Raw genomic sequence first — 15269 nt, 5'->3', positions numbered from 1 at the left:
ATGTTTACTTCTCCATGAAGAATCATAGGCAGAAGCCTCCATCAGATAAGAAAAAAAGTCATGCAGATCTGTCTGGGAATACAGATGAACTCCCAACTTGAGAGATTCTAAGATTCTACGAATGTGAGTATCTTACCATCATTTTCAGTAATGACGTACATGGTGACATTAGTTGCTCACAACGTGAAATAAAAGGGTGTTTATGGCAGACTGTAGACTGCCCTGAGAGAGAGAATGAACATCCTCGTCTTATTTCTGCCATGGCAAAATATCTAATGGAAAGCTCTTTCCTGTGGTTGTCTGTGATAGAGGCAGTTTTCAGATTTATTTTTGTGTGTGTTACACATTGGCCATTGCAATCTCATTGCCTTTACTGAAGAGCCTCTTACATCGGATACTTCCAATCTTGGTTCAGAGAGTAAAAACACATTGTTTTCTACTTTGTTTGCTTGAAATTGCACCCAGCAACACAAACCACCAAAATTAACCACCATTTTTTTCACACAAATAAATAATTAGAAATGAGTTTTGCCTACAAGAAATAAAGCATTATTTTTTTTTGGTATTCCTTATTTCATTCCAAAGACACACAGATTTACACTCAATATATTTCTGATTCTCACTTACTAAAATCTGCTAAACTTCCTATTATCAAGCCACCAAAATACCCAAACAAGTGGAATGGTTTAAAGATTACCAATCCTGTATCACATCCACTTGGAAACTCGGAATGTGAACTAATTTAGAACTAAGATTTTTGTACATGTAATAATAACAAAACAATGTCATAACAGAGTAGAGTGGGTACTGAATCTAAGGAATTGATTTTATACACAGAGGAGATGGTATGTAAAGAGTAGAGTCCCTGTTAGGACACAAGCAGGACCTGGAGTGGTATTACCCCAAGTTGAAGAATTCCATAGAGGGCCAAGAGACCACAAATGCTAGGAGGAAATAAGGAAGAATTATTTCCCAAAACTTCAGGCAGGCATGGGCTACACTGATTTTTGTTTCTGACACGTTGCCTTCAAATCTTTGAGGCAGTTCTGCCATGCTGAGTTGCTTGGTCATTGGTACTTTCCCCATTAGCTCTAGGGATTTATTTGGATGATTCATAGTATACTTTAAATGCTAGGTGCAAATTATGCATAATAATAGACTGATCAAAAGCCATCCCAATGAAGAGAAGGTGGGAGAGGGTGTGGGGAGGGGCACTGAGGGTAGTGAAGGACATCTGTGAGATGAGCTGGAGACCTGGACAGAGTAGGCTCCTGGGATAATATGGAGGTGACTCTAGCTGAAGTTTCCAGCTGGCGGGAGGGGGGGGGTGGACATGGAAACTGAAATGGCCACCTCCAAGCTAGGTAGGGCTTCCAATGGTGGGAGGGGGGCACCAACACCTACACAAAACCTGCAACCCAAAATTTACCCTGTATATAGGATGTGCAGGGATAAAGACGAAGCAGAGAATGAGGAATTGTCCAATCAATGACTGGCCCAACCTGAGATCCACTCTACAGAAGAAAACCAACCCCTGCTACGATTAATGATACTCTGCTATACTTGCAGATGGGAGTCTAGCATAACTGTCCTCTGAGAAGCTCCACCTAGCAAGGGATCAAAACATATGCTGAGACCCACAGCCAAACATTTGGCAGAGCTAGGAGAATCTTTGGGAGGAGTGGGGTCTGGGTAGAAGGTTCTGGTGGGGATAAGAACTCTTCAAGAAGACCAAAAGTGTCAACTAACCTGGGCCCATAGGGGTTTACAAAGAGTGAAGCACCAACCAAGTAACATGCATGGACCGGACTTAGGCCATGGTACATATGTAACTGATGGGCAGCTTGGCCTTCATGTGGGTCCTCTAGCAAGTGGAGCAAGAGTCATATCTGACATGGACCTTCTTGCCTGTTTTTGGATCACTTTCTCCTCCCTGGGATGCCTTGTCTGACCTCAGTGGAAGATGATGTGTTTAGTCGTGATGTAAGTTGATGTGCCAAGGTGACTTTGTTTGTGTGGGGAGGGCTCCCACTTTCTGAGAAGAAGGGGAGGGGGAAAGGGGGGAAATGTAGGAAGGTGGGGCTGGGAGGAAAGGAGAGAGGGCGGCTGTGACCAAGATGTAGAATGAATAAATTTAATTAAAAAAAAAAAAAAGCCAACCCAAGAGATGCAAGTCACCAGGAATAAAGTTAGAATGTTGTGAGGAAATATTAAAATATCCCAAGCACATCTTGGATTCAGGTTATATGTGAGGCAGAACTTACAACCTTTTCATGTACCTGCAGTATGAGAATCCATTAGGAATAGTGACCTGAAGCACCTCATCACATTATGAAATAGCTATCCCCTCCACAGCAATGTGTTCACTGAGGCAAGGAAAGGGAATGGTTACCTTAGGGAGATTTACAGCCAAGTATATAGAGTTGAACTGAAATGGGCTTTTGCTTAATTTATTAGAGTTTACTCTACAACAGGGTTCACTGGCATTTAGTTCTTTTGTTGGTTGCTGAATTCATAGACTCCTTTTAAGACAATTAACCCTGCTTGTTTAAGAATGAAATATCCACATGTATCATTTCCTATCATTTTAGGACAGTTAAATACATGACGATGATGATCTTTAACAGGGACTTCTCTGCATATAGAGAATGATGAGTTAAAAGTCAGCTTTAATATTCAAACCTACAAGTACTTTCCGATTATCTTAAAAAGTAAAACTATCAATGAAATGAAATCTTTTCTATTTCCTAAGCTCATTACAGCTGTGAGGTGGTTACTCTTAACATATATATATATATTTTTTTTATTAATTTATTCTTGTTACATCTCAATGTTTATCCCATCCCTTGTATCCTCCCATTCCTCCCCCCGCCCCCATTTTCCCATTATTCCCCTCCCCAATGACTGTTCCTGAGGGGGATTACGTCCCCCTATATATTCTCATAGGGTATCAAGTCTCTTCTTGGCTACTTGCTGTCCTTCCTCTGAGTGCCACCAGGTCTCCCCCTCCAGGGGACATGGTCAAATGTGAGGCACCAGAGTATGTGAGAAAGTCGTATCACACTCTCCACTCAACTGTGGAGAATATTCTGACCATTGGCTAGATCTGGGAAGGGGTTTAAAGTTTTACCTCCTGTATTGTCTTTGGCTGGTGCCTTAGTTTGAGCGGGACCCCTGGGCCCAAATCTGCCTATCATATTGTCTTCTCTATTAGTATGTAACTGAAGCTCAACTCAGAAGTAAAATTCTACAAACTTCTGGTAGATCCTTATGTGAATTTTTTTTTGTGTTTTCTTTGATTAATGTACAAATTTTCTGTAACTTGAAAATTACCTCATTCTGTAAGTCACGGATCATTTTGCTTTTCCTTTCCACTTCAGTCTTCAAAAAATTAATCTGAAAACAAATAAAATATTATGGATACACATTCTCATTATATGACCATAATTTTATTTCATATAATTCTGAGGTATACTAAAATTATTATGGTTTCAATATAAATATTGAAAAAGAAAGGTTAAAGTTTTCATTAACTAAAACCTTTATTTCCTTAATCTTTGTTCAATTTGTACATTACATATTATCATAAAAAATATTCCTTGAATTAAAGGTTTGTGTAAGTTTTCAAAAACATAATTTTTATATTAGTGACATTTATTCATCTTTGCTTTACTTAATGCCAATTAATCTACATTAGTTTTTAAATTAATTATGGAACTAATCAAGTTTGGGTTACTGATAACAAAAAATTAATCAAGGTGATGAAAATTACTGATATAACGCCAAGTACAGTGGATTAAATAATTTGGGCTAACTTTCAGCTTTACCATATACATCCATCCTTTCATGACAGCTTCTGTTATCAAACTTCTGAGGTAGTGTGTATGAGAAATCCACAACACAGTAAATAATTATCCCCAGGTTTGACTCCAAAATATAGTGCCACCCATTGTCTTTGCTACGGTGTTTCAGCTAAGGCTCCCAGAGAGAGCCAGCTGCTCTGAATATCAGGCAGATGGAAGATGTTATTGACCACCATTTTGGATGTGGTAAGTCGAATGTGCTCACATAATTAGAAAGAAGAGAAGAGTAGGCTTCAGAGAGATGCAATGAAGCCAGTATAATGTAGACACCTGAGTCGTATAGACAGAGGGCTACAAGAATGATTCCAGGTGGAGTCTCTGATGTTTTCAAGAGCTGCAATGGCTATAATACCTAATAGAGGCTTCATGGCACCTGAGTCTTGATCTTTGCTTTCCATAAAGGGCTGCTGGAACCTTACATTACCTGTAAGTGCCCTGTCCTTAAGAGAATCCATGAATATAGCTCCATTTGTTACTGAAAACTCAAGCCAAATCATTTGACAGTGGTGGCATATATAAAGTAGGAAATGCTTAAGAACTACCATGCTTATTTGGTCATTAATTCTCAAGGTAAATTTGGACTATAGGAATGCTTGTGTCCAAGAAACACCATTAATCACATTCACTGTAGAGAATTCAAGATGATTGTAAAACAAAAATTACCTGAAAGGGCATGATGCTACCTGAAATTCTATAGATTTGTGGAAGTAGGACATGCCTACTGAGGGACAGATTTCACAACTAGTTCTACCTAGTGTTTTGTTGGTAAGAAAAGCTTTATATCATGAAATTGCAATCATAGTTTCATATGTAATCTTCTTCACTGATGCCAAGCCCTCATATGTTCATACTATTCACTATGTTTTCCATAGCTAAAATTCATATTTATTAGGAATATACTGAAATAGATCCTGCCTATAATTCTTTAAATACTCCACACAGACATAAAATCTTGAGAATATGAAACACAAATATATTCAGAATACTTAAAATATTAACATTTTGAGATCACTGGCTTAGAATCCCAGCAGTATTTAACTTCCCTGCAGAAATAAGCATTCCGGTATTTACTTCAATAGTGGTTTTCAGGTTCAAAATACCAAGGATTTGCTGTGAGCAAACCATGGAAGAACCGTGCTTCTTTGTTTGATGAGGATAACAGCTATGAGGCAAGTTTTGCTTTAGATTTATGTCTCATCCAGGACAAGTTAAGCCATAAAAGTTAACAGGAGTCATGAAATGCATCCAAACACCATTAATATCTTTAATTATCATGGCCATACCTGCTAGTTTGTTATCCCTGCTGTCAGCTAGCCTTTGGCTGTGCAAACCTAAAGCTGAATGATTTCTCAATGCAACATGCATGCAGAGATAAAAAGTAAATCTTTATGTCTTCATGAAAAGAGTTTTGGAGCTTGATTTTATAAAGGTGTATCTACTGTTCAAATAGTACAAATTTTCAGAAACATTTTCTTTCACATTATGTGATTTAATAAATAAATTTGTTATTGAGTTTCACAGAATTTTATGTTGGACCAGGATAAAAACAAGACCAAGAACATGAAAAAACAAAAACAACAAGAACAAAACTTCACTTACTGTAACATTTTTTGAAATAGAAATGTACAATTTTTCATTTGAATAAAAAGGCCACAATTAAATAATCAATCAAGGTTACCATAAAAATATATTTATTCTTTAAATATCAAATGGATAACCCAGGGGAAACACCTACAAGCTTGTCTCTGAGGGAGTTTCCAGAGACATTTTGTTGAGAAGAGATGACCCAGTCTAAATGTGAGATGCTCCACTCTACGAGTTGAATAAATAAAGAAAAAAAGAAAAAACACAAATGACTGAGAAGTATTTATTTATTTATTTATTTATTTATTTATTTATTTTTTTATTAATTTATTCTTGTTACATCTCAATGTTTATCCCATCCCTTGTATCCTCCCATTCTTCCCTCCCTCCCATTTTCCTATTATTCCCCTCCCCTATGACTGTTCCTGAGGGGGATTACCTCCCCCTGTATATGCTCATAGGGTATCAAGTCTCTTCTTGGCAACCTGCTGTCCTTCCTCTGAGTGCCACCAGGTCTTCCCCTCCAGGGGACATGGTCAAATGTGAGGCACCAGAGTACGTGAGAAAGTCATATCCCATTCTCCACTCAACTGTGGAGAATGTTCTGACCATTGGCTAGATCTGGGTAGGGGTTTAAAGTTTACTGCCTGTATTGTCCTTGGCTGGTGCCTTAGTTTGAGCGGGACCCCTGGGCCCAAATCTGCCTATCATAATGTTCTACTTGTAGGTTTCTAGAGAAGTATTTAAAGAACACTAAGTTCCTTAGTCATCAAGGAAATGTAAATCAAAATTACTTTTAGATTTTACCTTACACCAGTCAGAATGGCCAAGATCAGTAAAACAAATGACAGCTAATGATGGCAAGGATTTGGAATCAGGGATGCAGAACGCTGGCAAGATTGCAAACTGCACAGTCATTATGGATATCAGTGTAGAGGTTCCTCAGGAAGATCAGAATCAACCTACCTCAAAGACAAGACATACCACTCTTGGGAATATATCCTAAGGACTCTAGATCCTACTACAGAGGCTCAACTACGCTTATTGCTGCTCTACTCATAAGAGTTAGAAATGGGAAATGGCGTAGATGTTCATCAATGGAAGAATGGGTAAAGAAAGCATAGTATTTTTATACAGTAGACTATAACTTAGCTGTTAAAAAATAAAATCACAAAATTCTCAGGTAAATGGACGGAGTTGGAGAAAAAAATCATCCCAAGTGAGGCAACCCAGATCCCAAATGACAATGATATGTATTCACTTATATGTGGATGTTAGCTCTGAAGTCTTCTATAAGCAGGCTACAGTTCATATAACCACAAAGGGTAGATATAGAGTTAAAAATTGGTGTGTTGGGGTGTTGGGTAGACATAGGATGGGGATTTAGAATAGATTGTTACGTGTGTGTGTGTGTGTGTGTGTGTGTGTGTGCATGTGTGTGTGTGTGCGTGCGTGCGTGCGTGTGTGCATGTGTGCGTGCATGTGTGCGTGTGTTGGTGTTCCTGGAATAGAAAGATGAAACAGGAAGGAAGAGGAGGGAGGTGGATGAGGTGTGGAATATGAGGAGAGACAGAGAAACCTCAGGACCATTTTAAAGGTCATGTAGAAACTTAACACAGCAGAAGCTTCCTAAAATATACATGAAGGTGATCTAAATGGAATCACCAAATAACGCAGGAGGCGGCACTTCAACCGAATGTCTCTCATCACTAAACGAAGCCTCCAGTTTCAGGAGTTCTTGGTCAAAGGGGCTTCATAAGAAATCGCAAACAACCAAGGCTGTTGCCAAGGCCGCTGGTTGTCCTCCACAAACTGATGGTTCGGCCTCTTGCTGAAGACAGCACACACAAATCATTAAACATGGAGAAGTTGAGCTGGTGCCTACATAAAGCCTGCACCCCTACTGACATAGCTCAGGCCACTGGAAGTCACTCTGCATGCTACCAAAGAAGGAAAATTACCAACCAAGTCACAAACCCTTAGAACTACAATGATGACCTGCCTCCCTGCAAGATTTTGCTAGTGAAATTGTGGCACAAAGCCTTCAGAACTAACCAACCACTATCTGATTGGATTTAAAGCTCAGTTCATGAGATGGAATCTATGCCCAACACCACTCAGGTGAACAAGAACCTAAGACTAGATAGGCCAGGGACCTTAGGGGGAAATAAAATTTGACTCTTCTGCTAAAGGAACATAGCTATAAGATGACTTCTAGTAGCATTCTGCTGTACTCAGATCGGTGTCTTCCTCAGTCAGCATCAGAGAAACTTCTCTCTGCAGTAGATGCAAACAAATACAGAGACCCACTTCTGGACAAGGTATAGAGAGTGAGAGACCATCCCTAAATGGGATGTCTTCATTATTTGCCCCTCATCCCCAAGCAATTAAGGGTTCAGGGAAACCTGTGGAGGAGGCAGAAAGATTGTAAGGTTGGAGAAGACCAAGGAAGTGCCTCCTAATGACAAAAGGACCTATGCAAATATAAACTCAGAGACAATAGCGGCATCCACAGGGCCTGCACAGGGCTGATGAGGTCCCAGTGCTGAGAGGGAAAGTGGACATAAACCCATATGCTTAATCCATAAGCTATCTCCAGTTGATAACCAATCACAGTGGAGTCTTACAGTATACAAACCACTCTTTTTTTTTTTTTTTAGAGGTAAAAGCAAACACATTTATTCCAGCAAGATGAAGCCCCTTTATAAACCCCATCCAGGGTCCCATTGGCTCTAGGATACAAGCTGCTGCTGTCGCTCCTCCTCATTGGTTTATGTCTCCTCACCAGCTATTATCAGTAGAAGAATGGATAATGGATTACAAACCACTCTTAAAGCCAGGGCTTAGATAGCCGAACAAAAATGCACTCGACGGCATTTCCGGATGTTCTCTGTCTCAAAATGCTTCATTTGTAACCTTACAGGCTCTTTGTGTATATACTATTCTTTTAGGTTTTGTGTTTTTCTGAGATTTCTGCATGTACAAATGTGTGTGTCTCTGCATCTATATGTTTATTGAGCTTTATCTGTGGTACTTTTTCTTTTGGTTGTTTATTTTATCTTATCTAATTTTATTTTTATCATTTTTTGGATGCCTTTTTATATCCTAATGAGAGAAAGAGGGGGTGTAAGTTTAGGAGGGTGAGAATGAGGGAGGGATCTAGGTGGAGTTGGGGAGGGAAAACCACAGTCAGAATATACTATATTAATAAATCTATTTTCAATGAAGATAAAAAGAAACCAATCTGAGAAGCTGAGAACCAGCAATAATCTCCCTGTGCTTCCTGAGTGTGGATATAATGTGACCCGATTCGCCATGATCCTATTACCAAATCTGTTACCTCTAAGTGCAATAAGGGAATAATTCCATCAACTGCTAATTGAAGTGTCCTTCTTTCCTTAAAGTGGCTTTATCAGACAGGTTGAAATGTCAATGAGAATAGTAACTAGTATCCATTCCCAGTATTAGGATTGATGGATCATATATACTATTTTTGTAGCCTTGGCTGTCCTGGACTCACTTTGTAGACCAGGCTGGCCTCAAACTCATAGCGATCCTCCTGCCTCTGCCTCCCGAGTGCTGGGATTAAAGACGTGCGCCACCATGCCCAGCACTATTTTTTATAAGGAACCTCCACAAGGCATATGTATGAACTGATTTACATTTCCAGCAAAAATACACAGATATCTTTGTGGTATGAACAAACATGTTTTTATTGTCTTTATTCTACTCCATATATATATATATATTCCTGTACGTTTGTAGCTATTGTAAAGCATTACTAAGTTGGCACACATGTTGGCTAATTCATTATCAGGGACATTGTTATCAGGATGTGAGTTTTGTGCCATTAGAAGGGCTTTCTGGTAAAGATTTTTTTTTTTTTTTTTTTGGAATATTTGATCACGACAGCTGCAAAAAGAATTATCTGAATTTTACTTTTCCAATTTGGAATTTTTTTCTTCCTTTTTGCCTGATTGCTTTGATGAGGACTTCCTGTACCATGTTTAGTAAGTGTTATGAAAATGAGCATTCTTTTACTGATCCAAGTGTCAGAAAGCTTTTAACCTTTCCATATTAAGGATAATATTGCCTTTTAGATTCTGTAAGCAGTCTTTATGTTAAGATATGGTCCTCTTTTTCTTAATTTGTTTGGATTTCCTCATGAAATGGCTTTGCAGTTTATCAGGTGCCTCTTGTGCATCTGTTGGTCACGCATCTGTTCTTCATGATGTTGACATAGGGTGTTTTAGTTATTAATGTGAATATTTGACCCACCCTTGAGTTCCATTGTCATTACTTATTTTATACATTTATTTTATTTTAGAATAATCTAAATGAATTGGTATTAGTTCTTTTTAAAACATATTTACAGAAATCGCTTTACTAGTAAGTGCTTTTCTTGAAGCTATTATTTGTATTTGTGTTTCTCATTAATATTAATGATACTGAGAAATATGGTCTATATTTTTCAAAATTAAGGAAGTGTTTATATATTATAAATTAATTATGTGATTATAATTGACTATTATTTGTATTTGTATTTCTCATTAATATTAATGATACTGAGAAATATGGTCTATATTTTTCAAAATTAAGGAAGTGTTTATACATTATAGATTAATTATGTTGTTATAATAAATCAGAAAAACTTTCAATATAGTATTAGTGTTCTTGAATATATAATCACTTATGTCTCAATACATATTTTATCCCTGTAATATATAACATATTTTTTATCTGTTCAGAAAAGTTATTGGAGCTTTCTTACATATTTGTATTAGTTTACATTGCTGATTGTATTTTTACACTATTTGCTCTGCATTGCTATTATTTACAGGATGATGGGCTTTGACGCTGCATGTTTGAAGTTGTACTGCTTAGGGCAGGTTGATTTTCCTGGGTTTACAAAACTATTGCTAGTTATGTCTTTGTTTTTAAAGTATTCTGTTTAGAAAACATTCTCATTTTGCCAATTATCTTCCTTAAATGTTATTTTGTATTCGTTTTTTAATTTGCTGTTTATAAAGAGTAACATTTGTAATTTTTAAATTTAACATTTTTATGTACAAATTTCTTTAATTAAATTTTGTCCCAATTTAAGATCATATGTTAATATTTTTACACTGTTTTAAGTTCCTGTGGTTTCTAATACATTAGAATTTTGGTGAGCTTGGACGCTTACTTGCTTTTCTCCTTGTATTTATTAGTCCATTTCGAGTTCTGTTGTTATATGAGTGTGCATGACACATATCGTGTTCTTACCACTGCTCATGACCACTCCCCTGTCCCAGGACATCTCACATTGTCATTTCTCATGAAAATTCACTTGCATAAGGCGTTCCTCGTCTGGGAAGCTGATATCTGAACAGAAAGCTACTGAATTATACTTGCTGTTATCCCCATCGCCTTCCTTTCATCTCCTTCCTATCTCTTTGCAGGGAAGATCAAAGACAGCCAAAAGGAGTCCTTTCCTTTTTGCACCTAGAGTCAGTCATCTCAGGAAAGGCTGTCTTTGAAGTTGGTCACTCGGAATCATTACTTTATTCTGTGAGCTGCTCTTTTAGTAGCTCATATATTTTCTGACTTTTGCCATCATATTGGGGGATGAGTGTGCACAATTTTTAACTTCAATACAAGTATTAAGCAAATCACATGGTACTTCTTCACATCATTCCACTATCTTAAGTCTAGCAACTTAAACTGATTTTTTTCACAGTTTACATTGAATAAGACTTTTTATAATATTCCAAAAATACAATGCATAAAGGACATATATTTTATGCTATAATGCAATCTATCGCTTCCCAACACAGGATCATTCTAAAATGTCATCATCGGTCCATACACACTTCTGTGTATGGGTAAGGAAATACAAATATAGGAATACATGGGACCTAAAATATTTAAGTGTTATAGTAAATAACAGGAAGAGCCTGTCTGAAGGTACCACATGTCTGTTACATTACCAGAACTGGATTGTGTTGCCATCATGAATGAGGATGAAGTTAGAAATGCTCAGAGATCGCTGTTAGATCGGTGATCTAGCTAACTGCTGTAAGACTCCATTTTTGTGAAGCAGAACCTCAAGTCAACCTCATACAGCTCATTGTCAGTATTTAGAAGCAGCTGCTGGAAATCCAAACATAGTATCTGGGTAGTGTAACTAAATGGTTTTGATTACTTAGAGTTGAAACATGAGAACTTCCTAATGATGAAGACTAGGCTACGTGAACCTGCACCCCATAGCATGTGCTGCACTTCCTGCACCACGATGCTTTCATAGAGAAATTGATGAGATCTCATAATATCCACTTAACAGCTCAAAGTTCTAGAACAACAACAACAACAACAACAACAACAAAAAACAGCAAACACAGCCAAGAGGAGTAGACAGCAGGGAATAATCAAACTCAATCAATAAATCAATAAATTAGAAACAAAGAGAAAAATACAAAGAATCAACAAAATTAAGAGTTGGTTCTTTGAGAAAAGTAAGTGACAAGGAGGGCCCAAGGGTGGATACTTGAATCTCACTGAGTAGGCAGTAGTAGTAATGATAGCTTATAGTTTTGAAGTTAGTTACAATTCATTATCCACTTTTCTTTGTACTGTGTGCACAGAATCATAATTACCCAATGAATGGTTTTATAAGTGTCCCAAGTAGTCAATAAGAGAGCCTGAGAAGACAGAATGAGCTTATAGGAATATGGAATTAAAATGGTGAGCAGAGAGGGAATAGCAGAATATCACTTTCCTGTCTACTGTAACGTATATGCTAGACATAATTGCAATGCTAATATAATCTTTATTATTTTAATGTGGTACACTGTCTTAATTGGATAAATAAGCCACCTGGCAGAATCTTGATCAACACTAGAGACTACATGGTCTACTAGGAATTATTCTCAGAACAGCATGCTAACCCAATCCTTGCAAACAAGTTCCAGATTAGTAGAAATGTTAGGAGAGTGGGGATAAGAGTGCTAAGACTTCAAGCAAAATTCTTGAGAAAGGCAACCGGAGCACGCTGGGTTACGGGGACCATGCTCTGTATCTATGGCAGCTCTACAATTGGATATTCTCTTTGGCCTGTGCTCTTTCAGGAGTGACAGTGTTTTCCTCAGAACTCTGGGTAAAGTATGGGCATCACTGTGGGTGTGTGCCTTGGATATTCTTCCTGCTGGCAAGCCAGAAATTTACCTCCTGTGAACTATATCTTCTTAGGAAGGAATCAGTAAAACAATATGGCTTTATTACAAGTGTCTGAGAAAATAGTGAATGGAGAAGGTTTGTTCTCAAGGGCATCACTCTTTAATCAGATTAAATTTCCTGAGATAAATTCAAATGAAGTCTGGTCCCAGCCTCTAGAGACAAGATTGCAGACAGAACCATCTAATAGTCTAGGTCATGTATTGAGGGAAAGGATGACTAGGCATGTGCTAAAAAAAGTGTCCATTCTTTTATAAAACACTTGGTGTCGAGATAGCCAAGCATTAGAACATCCAACATAAAACAACTGTTTTCATGCTGTCCAAGTATGTATTATCTTGACAGATGGAAGAGCTAATGAGAAATCCTTAACAGGAAACAATCCTGCATACAGCATAGCAGACCATCATTATGAGAAAGGCTGCCCTTAGGAGTCAGCTGGCTTGACTGACAAACTGAACCAAGTTACAGAAGCAAAAGTCCACAGGCTAACCAAAGTTGTTAGAAGCTTTTCAAAGAAAAGGCTCACTGTAGTCTTCAGAGAGCTGTGGATTCCAGTAATTGGCCACAATGGATACCAGCACTAATCTTGTCTCTGGTTTCCAACACTGAGGCTTTATTTTATTGGTGCTGCAGAGTCTGTTCCAAGAACCATGTGCTGGATCAGCCTCATTTGGACTAGCCCAATCGTGTGCTTAAAATGCCTTTCTCTATCTTTCTGCCTACATCACTGTATCCACAATACGTCATGCATTCTCAGGACCATTCTTTCAAATAACAACCAACCAGCTCAAGAATAACACTTTCCAGTACCACTCCAAACCACCCTGGACCTGCCCTCATGACCTGAGGGGCAGATATTCATGTTGTGAGGTAGCTCCTATGTCTCAAGGCTACTGCAGCTGTTCACATTATCCATCTATAGAGGAATTTGAAATCAGATCATGGTTGCTCTGTCAAGAGACTACATCTGAAGACCTTCTAGATCTGTGTGATCTGGCTGGAATACAAACAAGTCTTTAATCCAGGAGACAGAGGCAAACAGATCTGAATTCAAGGCCAGCCTGATATAGAGAAAGTATCAAGTAAAGAAAAATTTAGGTCCGACTGTGATGGTACATGACTTTAACCCCAACCATGAAAGTATGATAAGGTTAGTTTGTAGGAGGAGGCATCCATGTTTGAAAGTGATGTCTGAGTGGCAGAAAAATGGCAAATCAGAGGAAGATTTGACAGCATAGGATATGCCCAACTATCATGAGAACAGGGAGGAAAGGGGCAATGCAGACAGAGAGAAGAAGCTGTTTTACTGGGACAGTAATGAGAGACAGGTTGCATAGAAAGAGAACACTCAGGTGAAGCCTGAATGATCCAGAGAGTGAGAAGGAGCCAGAAGATTAGCAAAGATTGATGGAGTTCATTTGCAGCCAAGCAGAGCAATTCAGGGGCTGAGAGAAAAGCCAGATTGAATAAATCAGCTGGGAGAGTAGTCTGACACAGAATATCTGAGTTGAACCAGCCAGCTATGAACTCAGAAAGAACAAGCTTCTTAAGCAGTAATTCTCAGGCTCTGAAAACATTCTAGGCCTAGGTTAGATTGTATGGAGGCTAGAAGCTTCCAGGACTAGGCCTAGGTTAGCAGATGGAGGCAATAATCTTCTGAGACAACAACTGAAACAGGTGGAAAAGTTCCTTTTATACCCATCATAAGCGTCTTTAGCTGTCTCACCATTGTGTTGCCTCTGGAATCAGAGTGGGATTTCCTGTCCAGTTCCGCCTAGTAGCCAATTCTAGCCTTCCCCATGTTGGCCTTGGGTATGACATACCCAAGGATGGCAATCTTTCTTCTCAGTAATATGTTCAAATCTGTTGACCTCTAACAAAACATATTTCCTATAGTACTATATATATTATATTTGTAAAACTAGATTCAGGTGCTAGATACAAAATAGAAGTTTTATTCTTGTAAGTGGTACAAAAGTGAGTCTGGGAATTGAAGTTAAGATCTATATCCCAGCACTGTTTCAGGAGCCAATTTCCTGTCCCTTCTGAATATCAGTGATAAAAGCCAAAGTGTGAAGGTCAAAAGGCATCATCTTGGAAAGACCTGGCATCAGTTGGCCCCTTAATCTGTGAGTCTTGCCTTACAAATAGTTTGTAGGACTGATGACTGATCAGCAGTTTTTATAACAAATTGTGGCCACGAATTATACTGATTAAAATGACTAAAGCTTCTGTTATTGCGACTACATCTTTACTCTTTATGGTGCATTTTTCCATAGTGATGTGAGAAAAGAAAGAAATGCCTTCTCTGTCCCAAAGGTAATAGACAAAGGAGAAACATAAATACACTCACTGTGGCCTGGTGTTTCTCAGCTTTCTCAGATGTCTCTTTAAGCTGATTCTGCAGGGCTTCCTGGACAGACTTCATTTCTTCCCTAGGTTAGTATAAATAAAGAACAAAGAGATATCCTATGAATCCACCCTTTTCCATGAACTTTACAAAAATAAGTTTGTCTATCTATCTAAATTTAAGGAACAGCTAATTATAATTAAGTAAGACTACAGAGACAGAAAAGGATGCATCTAAATACTCTGATGACAAAGGGC

General features: G+C 38.2%; 1 protein-coding gene across 8 annotated transcripts in view; it reads right to left on the bottom strand.

Moving 5' to 3' along the window:
• The window catches only part of Luzp2 (leucine zipper protein 2), a 463171-nt gene that overhangs the window by 250754 nt on the left and 197148 nt on the right, over window positions 1–15269 (bottom strand). Inside the window, exons 4-5 of one of the 8 annotated variants that reach the window (XM_051148629.1) lie at window positions 15016–15097; window positions 3334–3396 (exon numbers count right to left, since the gene is read on the bottom strand). The exons of 6 other annotated variants lie outside the window; for them this stretch is intronic. In XM_051148629.1, the coding sequence (XP_051004586.1) occupies window positions 3334–3396; window positions 15016–15097 (145 nt within the window). The remainder of the gene's footprint in view (window positions 1–3333; window positions 3397–15015; window positions 15098–15269) is intronic. One more of the 8 variants, XM_051148628.1, reaches the window with a different exon arrangement.

This window comes from Acomys russatus, chromosome 7 (genome assembly GCF_903995435.1).
Source record: "Acomys russatus chromosome 7, mAcoRus1.1, whole genome shotgun sequence".
Lineage (NCBI taxonomy): Eukaryota > Metazoa > Chordata > Mammalia > Rodentia > Muridae > Acomys > Acomys russatus.
The sequence above is the reverse complement of the archived record's forward strand: the minus strand, read 5'-3'. Positions and strand labels throughout refer to the sequence as shown.